We start from the raw sequence: 24,160 nt of genomic DNA, 5'->3' as shown, positions 1-24,160 counted from the left end.
CCCTTGACAGGCCTTCCTATAGTCTTCTTGTTGTTTTGCGGATTGTTGTTTTAAAAAATGTTAATGCACTCAATTGTATGCATTTTGAGATCGAAACGAAAAGTTATTTACACATAAAATGTATTAGTATAATACTGTTATTTGTATATTTGATATCAGATAATCTTCATAAGCAAGATAATCAAACAGAAAAATATATATTAAGTATATATAGATAAATAAATACAACAAATAAGTTAGCCTATACTGAATAATTATTTTGTGGGCCATAGATCCGCTCGACGCAGGTCGGGCCTATTGGGGACCACTAAGGGATCAATATTAAGAAAAGGAGGAGCTAATCCATTTGACTCTGAGAGACGGTGAGAGCGACAGCGAGAGAGTGAGCGTGTTTGAGAGAGATACTGTGTGTGATTGTTTAATTCAGAAGGCTGCGTTCACATGGTTTAAATGGTCTTAAAGTTAAGTAGCATGACCTGTTAGGGAGAAGTAAACCTTCCACTGGATACAATTTTGATTTGGCTAAATGATGATTCATTTGAAACCAAAGCCAAACTTTAATATATTATGTAAATGTCACAACAACAAACCCCTGCATTTTCTTTTCAACATAACAAACTGCTTTACAATTGTTATATCTCACACACACACAAATTCACATGCCACACACACACCAATGGCAGCGCCGGCCACATGATATCAACTACTAAATAGCGATAGCATACCCAAGGGAGAGAAAGGTGAGACTGAGGAAGAGAGAGTGTGCGTGTGTGTGTGTGTGTGTGTGTGTGTGTGTGTGTGTGTGTGTGTGTGTGTGTGTGTGTGTGTGTGTGTGTGTGTGTGTGTGTGTGTGTGTGTGTGTGTGTCTGTTCGGAGAGGGGCGAAACAGAAACCCATGTATCCATGTCAAAATGTGCGGAGAGCCAGAAGCTTGTTTTAAATTTAAATTCTCCTCTCAGTCCTTCACAGTTCTGAATGACCTACTTTCAAAGAGCGCCTCATTCTTCCCATATCGGAGGAAATTACAAGGTACTGTCCACAGTATATAAGGTATTGAGAGGAAAACATCATAGGGCCCATCATGTCCCATAAGGGTCCCTTCTGCATCACAGACATCATGCTCGAACAGACTACCGAACAAATCGATTCTTCTCAGTTGTACTCGTTACCGAGAGTAAACCAAATATTTTTATTGAGAGAGGCCAATTGGATCTCCCCAAGTACGTTCTGAAAGAGTGGAGATGGTTGAGGAGGAGGTCATGAGTTGTAGTGTTACCCCAGTCTACCGCAACGCATTTTCCATTCTAGTACTTCCTCTGAGCCGTGCACGTCAATGAACAAAAAGTCAGTCCCCAATTTGACAATGTAATGTCAAAAAAGAGGTTCTGGAAATGGATGTCCCTCGGCCCCTCCCTCTCACTCGCCTCTCGCCGCTGAACCCATGTCACTCAAACAGATGTCGCTCCCTCTGAATCTTCTATGACGCTGAATCGATTCACAACTACCAAGATGATAATAGGCCTATATTCAGCGTTGGGGGTAACGGGTTACAAAGTAACGCGTTACAGAAACGATTACTTTTTTTGGGTAACGATCTAAAGTAACGCATTACATTTAATATATCGGTAACTACACTACTTTAATAGACTATAGTGTTTGCCTGCGTGTAAAGTCCTGATCAGTTGTGGTGCGTGCATGCGTGCTGCCTGTGTGTCTGCAGCGCCTGCTTGCCTCGACACGTTGCTATAGCGATCGATTTGAGTGACGTAGCTGCTTGTGCGAAGGAGTGTTCAAGTGTTGGAGCGCAGAAGCAGGTGCCACAGAAAGACAGGCTGGTTGCAGGATTCATTGTAGAAGACATGCTTCCCCTGTCGACTACTGATTTGCCCAGATTTAGAAAAATATTAGATAAAATACCTGCGACTCGCAAGCCAACATCCGACAGGAAAACATTTTCCCATAACCTGAAAAAGTGTTATACCGACATGGAATCAAAGCTCAAAATAATTTTCGAGTCCTCCCTAAATCATGTGTCCGCCAACAACAAAAGTTACTTAGGATTCCTAAGTAACTTTTTTCTCAAGTTTTAAAGTAATGCTGTCTACACAGTGCACCGTCATTCCTATGTTAGGAATGACGGTGCACTGGATACAGACAACATTACTTTAAAACTTGAGAAGGCTGCTCTTGCCTGCAAGAGGGTGAGAGGAAGACACACTTACGATGTCATAGCTGGCGAAATATATCCGGTTCATTCAGCCTTTGGACCACATAAAGTAACAGCATGTGTCACCGCCGCTTAAGTGCATTTCTGTTTTAATTGTATGGGATAAAGTGACCTTTTTATATTTTTCATTGACCACTTAATTTTTGTTCTCATGTTTTCCAAAACCCGTGTTTTGAAACTTGTGTGTTGTGCTTTATCCTGTTGTTTGTGGATTTTACAGTGAGGCATTTCTTTGTGCAGACAGGGATATTGTTCTTTCATATGGTTTATATATAGATTTATACAATAAATACTAAGTGATGATAGGGCTACGATGTTTGTCCATGTATTTACAGTAAATTAAGAAACGGGGAAGTAAAGTAATAAGTAGTGAAGTTACTTTTCAAATGCAGTAACTAGTAAAGTAATCTCATTACAATTTACAGAAGTAACTATTAATAAGTAACTAATTACCTTTTTTGAGTACCCCAACACTGCCTAGATTTCTTATGGATTATCTTTTCCTCTTAAGTTTTCCTCTTGTCTTATGTTTTCTTTTGTGTGCTTACATTATTACTGTTAATGTCACTTTTGAAAATATATAATGGACAAAATCACACCCTCTACTCCGCTTTCATGCAATCATTTGCCACAACCCCTTTCGTAGCACAGAGTGAACTGTGAGTCAATCCTGACATTATAATCCCTATGTACTGAATCGAAAAAAATCGTATGGAATCGAATCGTGATCCCAAGTATCGAAATCAAATCATGAGACCCCGAATGATTCACATCCCCCGTTGTTAGGGGACCGACCAAACCCTGAGGCTGGGGCAGGGGTCTGCTCCACTCACCTGTACTGGGCCTGGAAGTGTTCCTGCACAAAGCTGTGTCTGGTGCCTGGCTGGTTGGACAGAGGCAGAGCCGGGGGACAGGCAGGCTCCATCACCACCACACTGGGAACCTGGAGGGAGGGGGGGAGAGAGAGAGAGAGAGAGAGAGAGAGAGAGAGAGAGAGAGAGAGAGAGAGAGAGAGAGATTAATACATGACATTTAGGACATAACATGGATGTTCTGCAGGTCAGTGAAGCCAATCACATCATCCCACCATAAACAGCTTTTTCATCACAGACTAATTAAGGGAAGTGAGAGGAAGAGAGACATAGCGAGAGGAGAGATGAGGAGAAGTAGAGGGCTAAGAGATCAGATTTTTCTAATGACTCCAGCAAAGATTTAGTCGGCTTATCTCAGCCAATCGAGTAAACACTAACTGGATATATTCAAATAAACTAAATAAGGGCATTCTATATATCATTCAGACTTTCATACATATAATTATGGATAGAGAGAGCGGAACGATATATTGTTTGGCTGATTTTACAGGCCGATATTGGCCTATCACTTTACAAATTGTGTAGATTTATGAGTGTAATCTTTATAAATCCCCTACTGTGGTGGTTGAAATTCCAAATGCTTTAACTGAGCACATCCACATGAACACTCCCAACACTAAAGTTTAACATCATGTTCTGTCTGAGGGTAAGTAGCTCTTCCTCATACTACAGGTCGTTGGTTCCTTTAGCTCAGGGGTCACCAACACAGTGCCCGCGGGCACCATGGCGCCCGCAAGGACCACATGAGGCGCCCGCAGGCCTGTTCTAAAAATAGCACTACTCATTCTTGAACAACTCTTTCCCACCTTTTTTAAGTCATTGTTGATAATTATTGTGAGAAATCATTAACATGACTTAATTAATTAACATGTTTTCACATAGATGAGTATCATTAATCATTAATATTAATATATAACTAAAGGCAAACTGAGCAAATTTGTTATTTCAGAAGAGTGTATAGAACTGGGTGCCCTTCGCATGACTCAGTGCCCATGAAGTAGCTCTCAGGTTCAAAAAGGTTGGTGACCCCTGCTTTACCTCATGGTTGTAATGCCATGTTGCTGGAGGGTGAGCAGCAAATCCCAAGGAGCTGATCAACCCCCAGGATACCACGAGATATATACAGACATTTTCAATGCAGGTAAACCGGAAGTGGAGAAGTCGACGCACAAATGCAGACAACCAGACACCAAGTGTGTTGATTCAAAGAGAGCAGCACGACAGGCAGATGCCATCGGTGGGCTCAGGGTCTAGATCTGCTCCAAAAGGCCGGTCTCTCTCCCATATCTCACTCCACCACAGGGAAGCTCTGACCCGTCAACCTCCGCATCAGGGGATGTCCAAGGGATTCCTGGCATCACCTTCATCATGGGACAATAACGGTCCCACGTGGCCGGAGACTATGTGGCCGTCAGGCTCTTGGAACGCCGTGTTGGGGCCCTTCCAGAGCCCACATTAAGTGTGTACAATGCGCTTTCTGTTATGTCCTCTGACTCTGACCAAAACAGGAGAACACAAAGGAAGATTTCAAGACCATTTCCAATTGCGGTAGAAGGCAAAGAGAACAGACTTTTGTTTTGGAGATAGTAACGGCTGTCAGTGGGAAGGCAGAAGCTAAAGCTTTCAATCAGCGCTGGATCCAGGCGGGACACAGAGGGACGTCAAAGCACAGCTGGGGGGACGCCGATTACTAGAAAATCATGTGTGTTCAAGTTTGTTCTTCACACACACATTATGCAAAAATACTTGATACGGCTCGACACCAATTATATTACCAAACGGGAGTGTCTTTAGTTTTTGTGTGAGTACATACGTCATCTCTTCTGCATAATTCAGTTGTAATATCTGTAAAAATATGTTTATATAAAGAAAAGGAAATTGCCAGAAGAATACATATCCGACAGGGACTTATGTAAGACAAACACATTCTTCACAGTCTGCAATCTAATGAATTTAATCCTACATAATACACATCCATTCCTGGTCTCGCCTGCACTATAATGCACATCCAGTTCTGGTTAATCCTAGATAATAAACATCCATTCCGGGTCCATCTGCCAAATACTATAATACAAATCCAGTCCTGGTCACTCCTACACTCACGTCCTTCACTTAGAATTAATTTAAAAGAGGCAGAAAAAAGTAATTTTATTTTAACCATAATTCAGGTTCCAAGAAGAATTCCATCCTGACAAAGGGTCACACACACACGCGTGCGTGCGTGCGTGCGTGCGTGCGTGCGTGCGTGCGTGCGTGCGTGCGTGCGTGCGTGCGTGCGTGCGTGCGTGCGTGCGTGCGTGCGTGCGTGCGTGCGTGCGTGCGTGCGTGCGTGCGTGCGTGCGTGCGTGCGTGCGTGCGTGCGTGCGTGCGTGCGTGCGTGCGTGCGTGCGTGCGTGCGTGCGTGCGTGCGTGCGTGCGTGCGTGCGTGCGTGCGTGCGTGCGTGCGTGCGTGCGTGCGTGCGTGCGTGCGTGCGTGCGTGCGTGCGTGCGTGCGTGCGTGCGTGCGTGCGTGCGTGCGTGCGTGCGTGCGTGCGTGCGTGCGTGCGTGCGTGCGTGCGTGCGTGCGTGCGTGCGTGCGTGCGTGCGTGCGTGCGTGCGTGCGTGCGTGCGTGCGTGCGTGCGTGCGTGCGTGCGTGCGTGCGTGCGTGCGTGTGTATTAGCGAGAAAAAAGAAAGACGGAACAGGGATCAGGTGTCCGGTATGAGTGTGTTTGTTGCCACGTGTGAAACGCCTCAGAATTGTGATTGTTAGAATGGGTCTAGGTGTGCCTTCCAAATGACCGAGATAGGAATTATAACACACTGATGCAAGAGGATGTTCCCTACAGAGCCACAACCAATCAAACCAGATCATAGTCCTGATCAACATTACGGATGAAAACAAAATATATGCGGAGTCCAGATGTTGTTTCCTTATCATCACAACCAATAATACAAAACAAACCTACTTAACGGGATAAACACCTCATCATCTCTGTATAAATTCATGTCAAAACAAAAGGCACAAAATAACCACTCACAGAATTATAAGCCAAGTACAGCAGCATTTAGCAGCAGTACCAATAAACAAGACACCGTACAGACGCGACTAAAGTAGTGCAATCGGCAAGGCAACCGGATTTAAAGCAGGCTGGTATTCATCCCACAGCCGGGACGGTCCTTGAGTGTAACTATCTGGAGGAACACTGTGTCACCACTGGTGTGTCTAGGGTCAGGCTCACAATTAAGGTTGAGCGGTGTGAACATGAAGGGCAGGGATATTCATGGGAATACCGCGCCATCTGACATTTTAACAAGGAACAAGGCGATGGCTCGCTGTGGCTCTCTCTCGCGCGCGCCCCTCTCTGACAATGGCAAACATATCTCAAGACCCTTGGAGACGGACTAGGTTACACCGGTCTCCATGGAAATGCTGGCCTCGATCCCGGCCCAGTAGACATTTGGGAATCAGGGGGGGAACTTTTTTTCCACATGGGAGAAGAGAGAGCCAGCACCGCATGGACCTGAACCAATCAACCATGGTGCTTTTTTAAGAGTGTTAAAGTAGGTATGAAAAAAATAATCCACAAGCGGAAGGGCTTCAGTGGAGTCCGATAGAGCACCGTCTGTAGCGCTCCACAGACCTCCATTAGGACCAGAGAGGGTCTGGTCAACCTTAAGGACAACGTGCCTGTTCATCTTCTGCATTAAGCAGCTCTGTGGCCGCCGAGCGGTAACATGCGGCATTATGTATCTAGTCTGAATGGCCTTTTCTTTCTTTTACCTCACTGTAGCTTCAAGGAAAAAGCAGAACGATCGTCACAGACAGAACAGCGATGCCGTACGTTCTTGTGTCGGGATCCTTACAATTTACTTTGATTTTGTATTATTGTTTTACATACTTACTTATAGAATTCTCATTGAATTCATTGTGTAATTGAAAGAATAACATGATTTTATTCCAGAATGAGGCTAGGCAATTTAGCTTTAAGCTCAAACTGGAAAAGCGGCTTTAAATGCAAAGGGACACATAACACTCCCACACAACACCTACTGAATTCAAACCGTGGAGGCTGTAGAGTAACATGCTGGTAAATAACGTGTTTAAACCAAACCTCCCAAGGCAACATCGGAAGACATAACAGCAGGTAGAAATGGACCTCAGGCCGTTGCAACAGGAAACAAGCCCACATATTCTTTAAAATTAATTTGCATATTTGTAAGAAAACACCGGCCATTACCATCAAACTATGTAATGGATGTTACATTCTTTGGTAGAACAAAGGTGAATAAGAGAGGCAAAGACGGGCCAAGAGAGGCTCTTCAGAATGCCCCCCTCAGCATAAGTAGGTCAACAACCACTTAGATGGATCTTAGAACAAAGAGCAGGTACCTCCATTCAGGGGGAAGAGAGATAAAGCACACAGAGAAGGGATAAATAAGTGAAAAAGAATGAAAAGAGAATACGGTGCATATTGAGAGAGAGAGAGAGAGAGAGAGAGAGAGAGAGAGAGAGAGAGAGAGAGAGAGAGAGAGAGAGAGAGAGAGAGAGAGAGAGAGCACTGGGGGGGGGACAGAAAGATAGGGGGAGGATTCAGAGAGTAGAGAGCGAGTGTACGATTAAATATAGACAATTCGAGTTAATGGGGGAGAGAAAAGGAGCGGGTGAAAGAGAAAGAGAACACTTTGGACACTACTGATAATACAAAGCCTCTTTATCAGGGACCCCACCGAGGAATGGAGTAGTGATGTTCCCTGGCATTGTCTGCCCTGCCAATAATAGATCCAGCGGCCAGCCACAGCCATAACAAGTGCATGCTAATATCCAAGAGCCACAAAGCTGTTGCCAGTAGCCACACTGAATAAATCCACCGTCTGCATGCCAAAAACTCTCCATGCCAATTCCACACAGCCCCCATGACCACCGGCTTACACTCACAAACAGTGTAATTCACTAGTAGTTAGAAGCACATGGAATTCATAGTAAATCTGGGATGAATTATGCATCAGATGTAGCATGGTGACGAACAGCTTGGTGAAAAGTATTGTTGACTAAACATGTTTGCTAGCTGGGACCAAGTGACCAAAATGCAAGTGTTGTTTTGAGATAGAGGCGTACTGGTTCTACTAATGTTTACTTTACACTGCAAAGAACAACAGAACCTTTTATTTGAATTCGCCCAACTTTTCATTTGCAGGTTGGTCGTGTTTTTGGAAGCGTAATTGGTGTGATCTGATTGTATGGAACAAAAATCAGATGGGCTGAAGTGCAGAGATTGTCATAGGCAAATGTTTCCAAATGTTGAATTATTTCAACATTTGAATTGGGATATGTGAGCAGATATAATGGTACAATATAGTAACATCATGATCATAATATGGCGTTCCATGAGCCTCAAATGCTCTGTTAACTAAAGATAGAGGAGCCAAGTAGGAGGCAAGAGGTTAAAGAAATGTATCTGACAGAAATAATCATTCTGGAGAATATCACACCCAAAAATACATACGCAGACATACACACAGTAGTTAGTCAGTTGGCAGACATTTGAATGTCCAAACGGTATTGACCTATAATTCCTGACTAGATCGAGACCGCAGGGAGTGGAACCTGGATTCCAGTGTCAAGATAGGAGAGTTCACAAGGTCGTTGCAGGGTCAATAGGGATGTTGCATCGTCACACACACATCGTCTCTGTGCGTGCATGCTTGCGTGCGGGGCTTGTGTGTGCGTGTGGTAGTGTGTGTGTGTGTGTGTGTGTGTGTGTGTGTGTGTGTGTGTGTGTGTGTGTGTGTGTGTGTGTGTGTGTGTGTGTGTGTGTGTGTGTGTGTGTGTGTGTGTTTGAGCTGTGTGTTTGTGTTTGAGCTGTGTGTTTGTGTGTGGGCGTGTGGGTTTGTGTGTGTTTGAACTGTGTGTGTGTTAGTGTGTTTGTGTGTGTGTGTGTGTGTGTGTGTTAGTGTGTGTGTGTGTGTGTGTGTGTGTGTGTGTGTGTGTGTGTGTGTGTGTGTGTGTGTGTGTGTGTGTGTGTGTGTGTGTGTGTGTGTGTGTGTGTGTGTGTTATTCTTCGTGAATGTAAGGCATTCATTGTGCATTGTATTTTGCACCACTCACATTGAGTGCCACAGAGGTTAGAACAACCCTTCATCAACGTGTCCTTTAACTGGAACTACATCTGGCTGCCTGGTGTGTCATCCGCACTGTGTGCCATCAGACAAGCTGAGCACCGTCAGTACCATATTATTCCATTAACATCCACTTACGACTCCTTAAGTCGTGAAGGATAGCTTATCATAACCCCCCCAGAAACCCACGCACACACAGAATAGAAAAGCCTGCTGATGGAACAAACAGAGAAACACAAACAGATCCTGTAAAACAAAGACTGAATGCAGTGTTTGCTAAGAGGAGGTGTGGGCGGTATTCACCCTGGAGCAGTACACTACACCGTGTTCTTTCCTCAGACCGCACCTGCCTCACAACACCTCATTTGATCCCTGCCGAAGACTGAAGGAGCAGCAGCCGGCGGGGCCTTCTCGGGCTCACCTCTAGGGGTCTCCGGGGCCCCCCCGCAGGGTACAACATATGTTGTTATCATCACAACTCCCACCGCCTCCCACTGAGTCCTCGCAGAAGCCACAAGCTAGCATCCACGTGAGAGCTGCCTCCCCCACACTCTCCTTTCACAGTAACCTCAGGGGCCAAAGTGGGCCCCTCACACTGTTTCATAGCGCATTTGTATACCTAAAAGTTTTTTCGAGTTTGGAGAGCGAGGGACGCTGAGAATCCCCGGAGCAGTGGGAAGTGGGAACAGCTGTCTGCAGGGCCTGCTGCAGATGGGTCCTCAAAGAGTGGAATGGACCCCCTTCAGAAACCTGCCCGTGCCTGAAAGCACTAGTGACAGGTAGCTCCGCGCGCTGGCAGGACGGCCACTATCAGAGGAGAGGGAGAGAGATTCCGGCATCTGCCGTCTGCAAAGCAGTTGCTACGCATAGGAAAGCGAAACACTTTATTTTCCCTCTCTTTTCTTTTTAGCCACTTTTACGTACATGCAGGCAAGCACGCACACACACCTCCAAGTCTGATGGCCACCCGGCTACATCTTAATCTAATCTCCTCCTTGGTGAAAATAAGGTAATTAAAAGATCCTGTTGCCATAGCTGGAGAGAGTCTGAAAGGTTCACTTATCAGCAGTGTTTACCTTCATAGATTTTCTTTTAAAAAGGTGTCCTTGGGCCGGTTTCCATGTTTTGTCATCACGTCAATAAACTATCATGGGTCTTTTTGTACGTGTATTGGAAACACTTGCGGTTCTCGAAGAAATGTACACATTGTTTCCAAAGGACAGACTGCGAGGGGAGTCGCAGTCCTGTGTGAATAAATACAGTATTAGGAGTATTAGGAGTTTCAAGTATGGCAGCATCTAGTATGGTCGGTATGGAAAAAATTAAATATGGTCATTTTTGCCTGAAATAAGGTTGAAATTGATATTGCGACCAAATTCGACCATCACTACAATAATGTAGGGATGATGTAATGGTGCTTTTCTCAAAACATTGACATAATGAGAATTTTCATAAATCATCGTTGGTAATGTGGACGTAATTACTGTCTGTAAAGGAAAATAAAACAGCAAGAACAGTCAGTTTTAGCTGTCCCTTAACTGTAATGCAGCCTTTAAAAAACATATCACAATATCAATATATTTCCCAGTCCAACTCTATAGACAAGGATTTCTATGTAAAGCATATGAGTGTGTGTGTGTGTGTGTGTGTGTGTGTGTGTGTGTGTGTGTGTGTGTGTGTGTGTGTGTGTGTGTGTGTGTGTGTGTGTGTGTGTGTGTGTGTGTGTGCGTGTGTGTGTGCGTGTGAGTGTGTATGTGTGTGTGTGTGTGTGTGTGAGGAGATGAGGACTTCTGTGTGTGTGAATGCGATGAGAAAGTGTTAACAGAACAGCTGACTGCTTCCACAGATATACCACACACACACACTTCCCTCTGCCTTTAGGAGGAGACTCAGTTTGAAATAAACTCAACTACAGAGCAGAACTATGTGTGTGTGGGTACAGTGAAAGGTTGAACATTTGGCAGTCCTAGGTATTATTAGAAGTGCCGTTCTTTTGGAGAGGAGCAGAGACAGAGAGACAGAGACTGAGACAGAGAGAGGGAGGCAGAGAGAGATAGACAGATAGACAGACAGACTGAAAGACAGACAAGGATTTAAACCAGTAACTGTAGCAAACTAGACATACAGGCCCATAAGTGTATCTGCCAAGTGGTTTTGCCTCAAGACAGCCATCGATGCCCCATGGCAAGTTACAAACAAGCCTGGTAACTAAAAATAAACCAAGGGCATCATGAAATCTTTCCAGTAATGTGTCAAACACACGCAGAGAAGACGGGGAGGAGAGAGAGAATAAATTGAGGAGAGTGAGATCGAGACAGTGTGTGTATGTGTGTGCGTGTGTGTGCTTCTGTTGAATAGCTGTCTGGCCCGCGGTAAAGCAGCTGACTAATGGTGATTCGCTGAGCCTTTGGAGTGGCTGGCGTTAGTTCTGCCCATTCAACGGCCGGCTTAACGGGAACAAGGCCGACCGGGAGATAACAGCCGATTCCACAGTCAACCAGTGACCCGCGCTGGTTCAAACTCCCCACACATACCAGGAATGGACAACAGTATGATTCCCCTCTTGTTCTACAGTGATAGGGCTGGTAGTACCTCGGTTTTAGAGGTAGATCTGCTAGCAGTTTGGCAGTAGTAGTAGTAGTCGTTTTGGTGTATTAATTTGTGTAGTGGTATTACTGGAGGTGGTTCAGGCCATCTTCTGAAGTGCTGCATCACCAACATTCGCTCTCGCCCTCTCTCTCTCCCCCTCTCCCTCTCCCTCATATGAGGGAAAAGGGGTAACTGCTCTCCAATATTACATGGCTGTTTCCATGGCAGCACTGGTCCAGCAAAGAAAATAATAATACCCAAAAGCAAAAACAAGAGCAGAAACATATCCGCGATCTGTCGCTCCACACTCACTGTGTGTGGACTCACTGTGTCACATGATTCTGTGAATAACAAAGAGCAGACAATGCTGATCCCGTGCACGCTCAACCGGTGCGGCCGCTAAGAAGTGTCACCCGTCTGGTTTCCCATGCCCTGTGAGACGCCGAGAGAACAAACACCCAGAACTGTCCCAACAGGAAGTGAAAGAAGGGAGGGTTGAACGTGACTCCCAGCCGGGGAGGCCCCGACATCGTCATCGGCATTCAGACTCTGCTGACATCAGTCACCTGCGGGACAGGTTGTCTCAGCACCCAATAACAAACGCCACTTAAAGACACAGAGGGGGAGAAATATGCATGTGAACATTTGAAGTGGAAGATTCTGGGCACGAAGTTGCTCGTACAGGTTGGGTTGGTTTTTCGCGCTTGGTTTCCGTAGCAACCGCGCCCGGCAGTCAGACGCGTGCATGAGGTGATCACAGCGAGCATGCTTCACCTGCTACGAGCAGACCTGCGGGCACATTTATGAGCGAGAGAGGCAGAGTCCACACCCCCCCCCCCAGACACTCCGCCTCTACCAGGTCAGACCGGGACGGCACATGAGAATCAAACTAGGGACGGAAGCACGGACGCACGGACACACACGCACACGCACGCACACACACACGCACGCACACACTTACACACACAGGACAGAGGGAGGTCCCCGTGTGAATCAATCTCGTGCCACTTCCACTTTTGGTCGTCCTTCCTCCGACTGTCTCCCTCCACTGTCTCCCTTCCACTGTCTCCCTCCCACTGTCTCCCTTCCACTGTCTCCCTCCCACTGTCTCCCTCCACTGTCTCCCTCCCACTGTCTCCCTCCACTGTCTCCCTCCACTGTCTCCCTCCCACTGTCTCCCCCCCCACTGTCTCCCTCCCCTGTCTCCCTCCCACTGTCTCCCTCCACTGTCTCCCTCCCACTGTCTCCCTCCACTGTCTCCCTCCAGCTCCTCAGCAGCTCTCTCTTCTCCAAACGACCGTTTCACCCCATGAGAGGACACGTTCAATTATTCATGGTATCCCGTCCCCCCCCCTCCCGGAGTGACCAGGCCCTGCCCCATGCACCCCAGACCTGGGGGGCTCTCATGGGAGGCCCCTCCCCCAGCTGGGCAGGGGGTCCCGGAGAAGAGAACTTTCTCTCCGATTCTGGGTTTAGTTGACGTGGGGTCACTATAGATGAGTCATTTTCTCTTTTTTCTCAAGAAAAGGAAGCCAAATGTCACGTTCTCTATTGTGATGCAGAAGTCACAAGGATGTCAGGATTCGCCTTGCCTTGCCTTGCCTTGCCTTGCCTTGCCTTGCCTTGCCTTGCCTTGCCTTGCCTTGCCTTGCGCGTGCGCATGCGTGTACGTGTGTGCGTGTTCGTGTGTGGGTGTGTGTGGGAGTGTTTTTGTGGTTTGTGTGTGCGTGTAGGAATCTCTCACACACCTGGCTAGACCTTCTCAACAGGTCTAGCCAGATGCCTGCTTCATAGTTTACCCGAGCACCTTTCTGTTCCACTGCATGTTTTCATAACAAGTTGCATTCTGTTTACCAAACCAAGTGACTTTGTTAACTTTGGAGTAGACTTAGGAGTGGTCAGGAAATGAGTGATGTGACATTCTGAGCCGAGCCCCTGTGCTGGTAAGCCCCTTTCAGCAGCTGGTGTCCACTGAATCAGGCCTAGTGTTGCAGATTAAAAAATCATGAGACTCGCTAGCAAGCTAGCAGCTAGCTCTGCAGAGAATGGCAAGTACTGTGATGGCACACAAAGCATCCCATTGGGAGAGCACTTGGGATGCAAGCCCGAGGACACGCGTACAGACACATGTGCGCGCGCACACACACACACACACACACACACACACACACACACACAGAAACAGAACAGTAAACACCTATAAATAAACATGCATTGTGTGTATATTTGATAATTATATTTTGCCATGTTTCCCGTTGCCACAACCTCCCTCTGAGGCTGCGGCGGACCACTGCGGCCGTTTGTACCTCAGACAGAGGGGGGCTTTGTCTTCTATTTACATCGTTTTAGAAAAGGTTTTTTTCTTTATTAATTTTAATTGAAAAGAAAAAGTCATCCAAATGTCACGATGTCCTTTGCGATGCAGAAGTCACGAGGATGTTAGGATGTGGTGTTGGCCCGGTGACAGAGCACACAGCAGGGGACATCTGGGCGGACACCATGGTCAACGAGACGACCAGCACCAAGCAGCAAAACACCTTCATGTATCTTAATGCAAGCCTAACCTAAGGCAATGGGAATGTGTGTGTGTGTCTGGGGGGGGGGGGGTCAGAGGTTATCATGTCGCTGTGGGGGCAGAAAGGCACTCCTTGCATTGTTGAGCTAATTAGACGTGTGTGTGTGTGTGTGTGTGTGTGTGTGTGTGTGTGTGTGTGTGTGTGTGTGTGTGTGTGTGTGTGTGTGTGTGTGTGTGTGTGTGTGTGTGTGATAATGTATGACACAGATAACAGCGGGGGGAGTGACCTCTGAGCCACATCTATTTTTTGTTGTTTTACTGATCCAGGATTTAGTGTCTTACTTAAAATACCAGGTATCCTGCCTCTGACAGGGGAGGGGTGAAACATCTGAATGAACTAACGTTTCTGATTTGGCACTGTTTGAAAGCAACTAAATAGTGGGATCCTCGTTTTTTAAAATTCAGAAAAACACTGACAGCTCTCTCTCTCTCTCTCTCTCTCTCTCTCTCTCTCTCTCTCTCTCTCTCTCTCTCTCTCTCTCTCTCTCTCTCTCTCTCTCTCTCTCTCTCTCTCTCTCTCTCTCTCTCTCTCTCTCTCTCTCTCTCTCTCTCTCTATGCCTGCACTACTTCCTCGATGTGAACCTCTTCCAACGTTAAAATTCCAAAGAGCTTCCTGGCCATAGCAAAAACAGTAAAATAAGATACAACTTATCATTATTAATCATTATTCATTATTAAAATATCTCTCTCCCCCCTCTCTCTCTTTTTCTCTCTCTCTTTCTCCCTCTCTCCCTGTCTATCCCTCTCTCTCACATGGAATGTGTGGCATCTCAGAAATGTCACTTGGCAGGTTGCCTGGCTGGCTTAGCCTAGGGTAGGGTGGTGCTGCCAGGGCTCTGGGTCGTTTGATCTGGCCTGTGTGTGGCCAGGAGAGCTGGAAGGGATTTGTGGAGGCGGTGGTGGCGGTGGTGGCGGTGGTGGCGGCGGTGGCGGCGGTGGTGGCGGTGGTGGCGGTGGTGGCGGTGGTGGCGGTGGTGGCGGTGGCGGTGGTGGCGGTGGCGGTGGCGGTGATGGTGGTGGTGGCAGTGATGGCGGTGGTGGCGGTGATGGTGGCGGCGGTAGGGGGGGCACACATAGTAATGTGTGGCTACAGTCCTAGTTGGTCTTTTATGTCACCCATGATAATAAATATCCTTCCTGTGGTTTCAGTCACAACTATTTGTTCCAGCATCTTTATTCTCTGACTGTGATAAGAGTCATTGGGTCTAGTTACTTATTAAAGTCACTTTGTACTAGTATTTCCATTGCCAGAAAAATTCCATCTAATCCCAAAGGTTTCCTTGGCCATGGAAACGATAGCTACTGCTCATTGCACAACCAGTCCTGTACTAAACTCACAACGGCCCTGTTTACACCAGCAATTTGAATCCCTCTTCAAATCAAAATGTGATTGTATAAGAGAAGTGTCTCTTGTACAAGGATGTTACAGAGAAGTAGGCATAGCATCCTCCTTGTTATGGAAATTCAATCTGGATTGAGTAGAGACCGCTTGCCGTCTAGACTAGAATCTCTAGTGGAAGCGTTGTTAAGCCACATGCTTAGCTTGTAGGTCTCCGGTTGTCAACCATAGGAAACAACCATAGGAAACAAGGGGGATGCTACGCTCCCTTCTCTACAACATCTTGAACTTTGCTGCATTGTGCTGGGCCTACTTGGACAACTTATTATAAAATCTACATTGGGATCTATAGCCAGCAGGACTCGGTCCCAGGGGAAAACTCCTAAACTTTCTCGTAAACTTCCCTTACGCTCAATAGGCTGATAAGATTGTGATAAATTTGTCCTTTACTGTGTCCAAAAAAGCCCTTTCCTTCTATAGAAAACAAAACAAACACAAATGACAAATCTGATTTACTAATGAGGGATGTTGGCTTCTCAAATAAAACACACACACGCACAACCGCACAAACAACTAAACGCACACACACACCTGACCTGACTCCCTACCTGTTGTCTTCCACAACCACCACCACACATTCTATGCTAGAAGTATTCCATCCCCTGCTCCTTAAGAAGAGCATGCCCAAATTAGTTGGAGCCTAAGGCTGGGAATGGTAGAATTTGTAATTGTGTAAGAATAGGAATAGGAATAGTCCAAATAGGAATAAAGGGTGCACGTTTCGGACAAAATAGGATATTAGAACAATGTTCAAGAATATTTCAATTTCGATATTAATTTCGATATCCTTAAACACATGTAAAAATAACAACAAAAAAAACATTAGAGACTCTGTCTACAGAGCAGGACATGTTTAACTGTGGTCCAGTATAAAAACTGTAAAGACCAGCTCTACAGAACTGCAGGACATGATAGAAACAATAAATAAATATCAAACACAAGTACAGCATGAGGCACTTTCACCATGATCTCACTAGCTGAAGTTTATGGGTTAAGGAAACTAGCATGTCGAGCACGACACGTCAGTTCAATGCAGCTTTTGTGATGGACGCACAAGATCTGGAACACAGGTTCTGACATTGACACTTGTCATCGAATGTAAACTCTGTGGCTGTTACTGTGGTAGGCCTCCACTTTCCTGGTAAGCTGATTATGCTTGAATGGCGCTTGGAGGAAAATAAACTATTATGTTGTTCTTGCATTTTGAACTTGTATTAAATGGTCAAAAGCTTCACAATTACACATACATTGCATACATTGTTGTGGAGAGGCTGTTAAGATAGGTTAGTTCCCCAACGGGGAGGCAGAGTTCCCCATGCACTTAACAAGCTTTACCATAATGACCGCTCGCCAGGAAAGTCCTGGCAACAAAACTGAAAGAAAAATCTACATTTATATTTACATTAACATCAAGGGCATTTAGCAGACCCTTTTATCCAAAGAGACTTACAATAAGTACATTTTTAGAAAAAAGAGAAAAAACTATATATTGCTGTCAGTACAGTAAGTATGTTCATACAGGTTAGCCCATTCCCAATATACAACAAGCTTGGATAAGTTACTAGATGATGCAAAGTAATAAGTGTGTAAGAGGGGTGTTTTTAGGAGGGTAAGGGAGGAGGAGGGGCAGTGGGGGGAAAGGGGGAGGCTAGGCAGAGTCCGGGAAAACTCAAGTGAACAAGTGAGTCTTGAGACTCTTGTGGAAGCTGGTGAGCGACTTTGCAGTCCAGACATCGGCATGGAGCTCGTTCCACCACTGCGGTGCCCAAACAGAGATGACTTGTGACTTTGTAACGACCTTTGCTTGCTCTTAGCGATGGCAGTACCAGGCCTCCAGCTGAGGTAGTTGAGTGCTCAAGCCGGGGTTTGTGGTCTGACTAACCCTTTTTTTTCGGGGCAAAGAGTTAATGCATAGCCTGTAGTCTGCCCACGTTGTGCTCAGATCGCTGTCCACACACCTATGCAACCGGAACAGAATACGGGCCTGACCACCTCGGGATGTGGTCTTGCTCATCAGATCATAATGTGAGCAAGGCCCGATCTGGGAGTGGACAGGGCTGACACAGTAAATGTGTCATGGCCTGACCGGATGATAAAGTAGCATTGAATCAACAAGTTTAACCAAGGACTGTTTCTGTTCTCTCTCCGGCCCGCAGCAGGCCCACACGTCATGTGCGCTCACACTTGCATGTGGCAGAGCACGGCCAATGAGGCTTGATCATTATAAAGTGGTTTGAAGCTGCCTCTAAATCAAACACAACTAAGCCTCACAGTCAACACACATCACTCCATAAAATAAACAGAATATAGTACACTTTAATCCCATACTTTTCAGTTTGATATTGCGCAATGGGGTATTGCAAAAGCGGTAATGAGTGAATATATCATGCACACTGATTAGTAGTGGTACAAGAAGTGTCCCAATAGGAAGTATTTATACCACATTTATACCATGCCCTTGGTGAATACTCGATTCTGATTGGCTGGAGGGGTGTTAATTAACTTTCGTAACCATGCGTCTGTGAGGTGTTGGTAACATAACACGCGGCTTGAGTCATCGCCGCTCTCTAAACGAACAACATTTACTCAACCTCACATCATCTGGCCAGTGTTCAGTGGGCTTGTTGACTTATAACCTCATAACTCATAATCAGCCGTTAACAAGACAGCTAAAATAAAGAACACTCCTTCAAAATACCCAACAATACAAATCGTCCTGAAATCGTCAACCTGTAAAAGACTTACTGCTCTGGCATTGGCATTCTCACTTCTGCTGGTCCACTGACACAGTGGTCGCTTAAAATTTGTGGATGTAGGTCCTATAAGGTCAAAACAAGTTTGTTTAACAGTACCTCATTCATCTTTTTTTCAAGTCGCAATACAGAGGATGGTAGGTTTATCAACCTTTGAAATGTAATAATGCGTTCATAATGTCATGGCACTGGGGCTGCGCTGGCAGATCTTAATTCTATCCTTTGGGCTGAGAACTGAGATGGATTGGCTTTTAACAGCCAGCACTCAGAACCGCTCACCAAACGCCCCAGGGTTAAACGTAGTGCAGTCGGCGCTGTAGAAACTAAAGGCTTTACGTTTCCTTCAGTCAAACGTTTCCTTTCAATCTCTCCTTTCTCTTAAGCAACGAAAAGTCAGGATAGCGTAGCTCATCTTTCTTACCCTGCAAGAGAAGATTAATCTCAAGAGAAAAGATTCTTACACATGTATCCAACAGGTTCCATTGATATCTCAGAGCAAATACTTATGCATGTCTTCTGTGTCCTCTTATCAGCTGTTCCCAAAGGACTAGCATAGTAATGAGATGAAGACGAGACGTGAGCAAAGCTAATGTAAATAGATGTTGTTGTGCACTTGCTAGAGTGTTTTCACTCGCATTTGTGGATTCAATTTGCAGAGAACAGATAAAGATTCAAATAAAGGAACATCTTAAAGTCTGTTTGGAATAATAAGACAGTGATCGGCTCTTACCTCCTGATCAAGAAGCAAATGCTTCACAAATCATACATCCTGGCATGCAGAAATATACAGTATAACAATATTTAGTAGTGTTGCATGATACCAAAATTATGACTTCGATACGATACCTGCCCAAAGATACCTCGATATTTGATAATGAACCGATACCAAGGTGAAAATCTAAAATATTTGGAATAATAATGGTCCAGCTCGGTCTCACTATGTTTTAACTTTCAGCAGCTTGGACCTTTCCTGCTTTGGAGCATATTAACTTAATAAATTAATTCTACATAGCAAGTATGGGCATAATCACTTCTGTTTGTGAACATAATTGATTTTGCTTAACAAGCAACTTTTCTGGACAATATAAACATATAAACAATAGAAACAGTGAACACATTAATGACTGACTTACAGATACAATTAAAATACAATTTTCTCCTCTTTATTGAAAAAATAACAAAACATGCCATAACACTATGACAATTGCTGTGAAGTATTTAAACTTCAACGCTCAGAATAAATAACTCAAAATATACTTGCTACTGAACATGTTTTAACATAAATAAAATGATTGCTTTCCACCTGCTGAGCTAAAATAAAATGATTGTCCGTCTGTACTTTTATGACAGCTGTCAAGGAAAGTGGATCTTTTGACTGATTCACGTCTTTCTTATCACTCCGCAATTAGTCCGGTAACTTATTAACCCCAGCGTGTCCGGTTGCTAAGTGACTTCAACGTGTTTGCCGTACTATCTCTCTGCTGATCAACACTATGGTAATTGTGGTAATTGTAAAAAGACACACCGTTTGAAGATATTGTTTCGTTTTGGCAAGGAGCCGTGTAATAAGCGTGATAATGTATAGACGTCGCCGGTCATTATCGAAAATAATACCCTTCAGGGCGAAGCAAGACACCTCTGCTTCGTGTCGTGGTCCGGTTTGCCCTGTCTGGGCTTATTTTCCCGATAATGACCGGCGTTCTGTACAACATTATCCCTTACATATATCATATAAGTCCAGACCAATATTACGGTTGTGCGCGACAGACTTACAAACAAACGCTTACCACTTTTATAACATTTGGATTGCATGATAGGAATTGATCTATTCCGATTATAAATCTAATCGGATCAGAAGTGTCTACTGTCGCTATGCCTCGAAATAAGTTCCACCACATTTGTATTAGGGATGGGCGATATGGCCTAAAATCCATATTGCGATATACATTGCAACCTATTGCGATAACGATATATATCACGATATATAAATCATAATAGAACCATTTCAGAACAGGTTACATAGACTCTAAGGAAAGCCAAACTGCTAAATGTATAAAACAAAAGAAAGAAACTTAGTAGGCCTATGTCGTTTTGAGAATATTTATTGTGCAAAACTGTAATCATACAACATAATGTTGTAGCTGCAGATACTTTAACAAAGAAAAAAATCTTCTGTGTAATGACGTATGCTTCTCTTAATTAAATTAAAACTGGTGGTGTCTTGTTAATAAAGAAACGGATACTGTGAATTAGGGAAATACGTATTAGGCATGGCTATTTTAAATAAAGAAAAATCGTGTGTGCACAGATACTTGATATTAAAACATAAAGGTGCAAAGTGAACGCATACAATTTTAAACTGAACATGAAATTAGGGCAATGACCAGCTCCTCCGTTTCGCTTTCAGCCATATTTGCTTAGATGACGATGATGCGTTGAAGCCGGTTGTGGCTCTTTAAATTTCGCGGATGCAGCCGGTTGCAGCTCGTGGCTCTGTTTAAATTCCGCGGGTCGCGGACGATGCGTTGCAGACGGTTGCAGCTCGTAGCTCTACCCATGACCCGCTCTTTATATTTCGCGGGTCATGGATAGATCGTGTCAAACATGCATTATCGCGATAGGGCAATATAACTAAAATCTCTATCGTAGGCCATTTTTTATCGTTTATATTGTATATCGTTTATATCGCGCATTCCTAATTTGTATCACATTTTTTCTCCACAAGCCGAGGAATGTCGGCAAGCGCTTCCGAACCTGTCGCCATCTCGTTGCGTCTCAGTCTCACTTGCTCAGTGAACTGCCAGCTGCAGCTGTGGCTGAGGGCTAGCTGAGGGGCACGCCCACTGACTAGCCACTGCGTGCAAGGAGTATGACTGAGAGTTGGAGCGGCTCGCTGCACAGACACAGAACGTTATTTTAATAAAAGTATAGTTTTTTGCATGAGCTATCATGATACCATTCTAGTATCGGTATTAGGGATGGGCCGATAGTCGATTCTATCGACTATCGACGATAGATGGAATCCATCGTCGATCGTGTCAAGTAGCCGATAAAAAGGCGATAATATTATATTTTAATATATATATATATATATATATTTTTTTTTTTAAAAGCGCTGTGGTAGCTATTTTTTCAACTTAAAAAGCCCCGCAAATTGTAATTGAAATTAACTGGCACCGGTGGAAAACATACTATGTAGCGCTGACCTGCCGTATTCACTCACTGCTGCGAGAGGAGAGGGGAGGGGCTCGAAACCTACCGGTCTGCTCGCACGGCGAAATGACATCACACACACCCCGCTGCACCATTTCCGGGTTACAGCTGTGGTACATGAGCTGTGTTCGACTTGCGGTTATTGAGCTTCGTCTTCTCCTCCGGAAAAACACGATTGCATTGCATTGTGGTATATGGGAGTAACACGTAGGGAACATCATATGTAAACTCACATTTGGGTATTTTAAGTGCATATAGGGCATGAAATTAACCAGTGAGAATTCGAACAACACTAGAAAAATAGCGAGCACCCTATCCGTGATAGGGAACGATTTCGAACACAGCTACGAGCTGTGTGTCATCAGCGTGTGTCATGATGACAGCGCCGCCGGCGCCAACGCATCGAAACTTAAATCAGCGGAGGCTCAGGGCTCACGCTGGTCCAAGGGGAAGACCATCGTATTTGTTTTAAGAAAAAAATCGAAAAATAAAAACGCGATTTTTTTCAAAGCGATAAATTATTATAAATAATTTATATTATAAAATTATTATAAAGATGACCCCCCGATAGTATCGACTATCGGCGATCGCTAGGGGGCGCTATCGGACGATGGAAGCTTGTAGACGATTGCCCAACCCTAATCGGTATACCGTGCAACACTAATATCTAGAATATCTTACTACTATAATAGCAGGCCTGTCGCACCAGTTACTCAAGTTACTCCTGTGCGCATGTGCCAAGCAGACTGCAGCTCACACACAGCACACCGAACTCATACATACACTGCAAGCACGCACATACACAACGCATACACACACCGCACACACACGCACATGCGCACAAACATACATGGAAATCTAAACACACACACACGAACACACACACACATACAAACTCGCACGCACGCGCAAGCGCACACACTGTACGTCAAGACAAAGGCAGCGACATATACACGGAAGCGCACACATACGCACGCACACACACACGCACGCGCACACACCTTACGTCAAGACAAAGGCAGGGCACACTCGCCGAGCTAAGACGTCATGTTTTTAAACATAACGGCTCCGCCATCCACACACGCCCTGGTAAGAACACACACGCACGCGCAGACACCGCAGCGACACTCACCCAGGTAAGACGTTATGTTTTTAAACATAACAGCTCCGCCATCGACACACGCGCCCAGGTAAGAACACACACTCATACACCGCAGGGACACACTCGCAAGAACTTATGTTTTAAACATAACAGCTCCGCCATCAACAAACTCTCCAAGGTAACACGTTCTGTCTATGGACTGTAGAAATTGCAATAAAATAAGGGAAGAGACAATTTTTCACCTCAACAAGCAACGGAGGGTCGTTCATTTTGTCGTCTAAAAAACGTTAAATTCGAACATCGCACCAACCGGCAAATCAACACAGAAATCACGTGATACTTAAAGAGACAGTGTCCCTATATCACAGAACGAAAACATGTCAATAAAACAGTATGGTGAATTATGTCAACAGCCCGCCCGACGCCATCGACACTGTGCCTTCCCCCATCGCTGATGCTGGCTTGGTGAGGAGCGGCCACCCCCCTCCTCTGCATTACCCCATCGACGATGACCTCCAGCCTCATCTCTCCCAGAGCCACAACAACTCCAGCTCCACTGTCTCCTCTCTTTGCGATTTTCCAGCTGAATTTAAGAAACTGGAATATGTTGGCATCAAACTTGCATCTGTGTCAATGATAGCATCGCCACGTCATGGCCACAGGCTGATAACACCCAAGCGGAGGGCGCCCCAGCCCCCCCCCCTGTACTGATAATAGTCCTGAGTATTACTGAGACAAAAAAGGGTTCAGCCGTAGACACAGTATAAAGGAAGTTTCACATAATCTGCTGAACCCAAGGTTGCCTATGTCAAAACATGGCAACTTTTGCATTCATGCTGTAACCACTAAGAGAGTAAACAAAGGGAAACTTAGACACACTGCTAACCTCACATACCTATTGCCTCCAAACCAAAAACAACCTTAAAGCCTATCAACAACACCATCAGGATGGCTCTACTTAATGTTAGGTCTCTTAATAACAAATCACTTTTAGTTAATGATTTTATTACCACTTCTAAACTGGATTTTATGTTTTTAACTGAAACATGGCTTGAACAAAATAACAGTGCAACCGTTCTGATAGAGACAGCTCCACCCAACTATAACTTTTTTGATGCGTAGATCTGGAAAAAGAGGTGGAGGGGTTGCTGCTGTATTTAAAAATGTATTTCAGGGGAAACTTTGTTATTTGGTGATTTTCCATCATTCGAATACCTTAGCGCTGTATTGAAATGCTCCCCCAGATTTTTTCGATGACTTCACAGAATTATTGTCTAGCATCTCCACAGAATTTGACTATCTAGTTATAACGGGTGACTTAAATTTTCATA

General features: G+C 44.9%; 1 protein-coding gene across 2 annotated transcripts in view; it reads right to left on the bottom strand.

Annotated features, from left to right (window-relative positions):
• The window catches only part of usp43a (ubiquitin specific peptidase 43a), a 105,925-nt gene that overhangs the window by 65,391 nt on the left and 16,374 nt on the right, over positions 1 to 24,160 (bottom strand). For both annotated transcript variants that reach the window (XM_056585693.1, XM_056585694.1), the window contains exon 3: positions 3,061 to 3,170. In XM_056585693.1, the coding sequence (XP_056441668.1) occupies positions 3,061 to 3,170 (110 nt within the window). The remainder of the gene's footprint in view (positions 1 to 3,060; positions 3,171 to 24,160) is intronic.

The sequence above is a fragment of the Gadus chalcogrammus genome, chromosome 3, assembly GCF_026213295.1.
Source record: "Gadus chalcogrammus isolate NIFS_2021 chromosome 3, NIFS_Gcha_1.0, whole genome shotgun sequence".
Classification (NCBI taxonomy): domain Eukaryota; kingdom Metazoa; phylum Chordata; class Actinopteri; order Gadiformes; family Gadidae; genus Gadus; species Gadus chalcogrammus.
The sequence above is the reverse complement of the archived record's forward strand: the minus strand, read 5'-3'. Positions and strand labels throughout refer to the sequence as shown.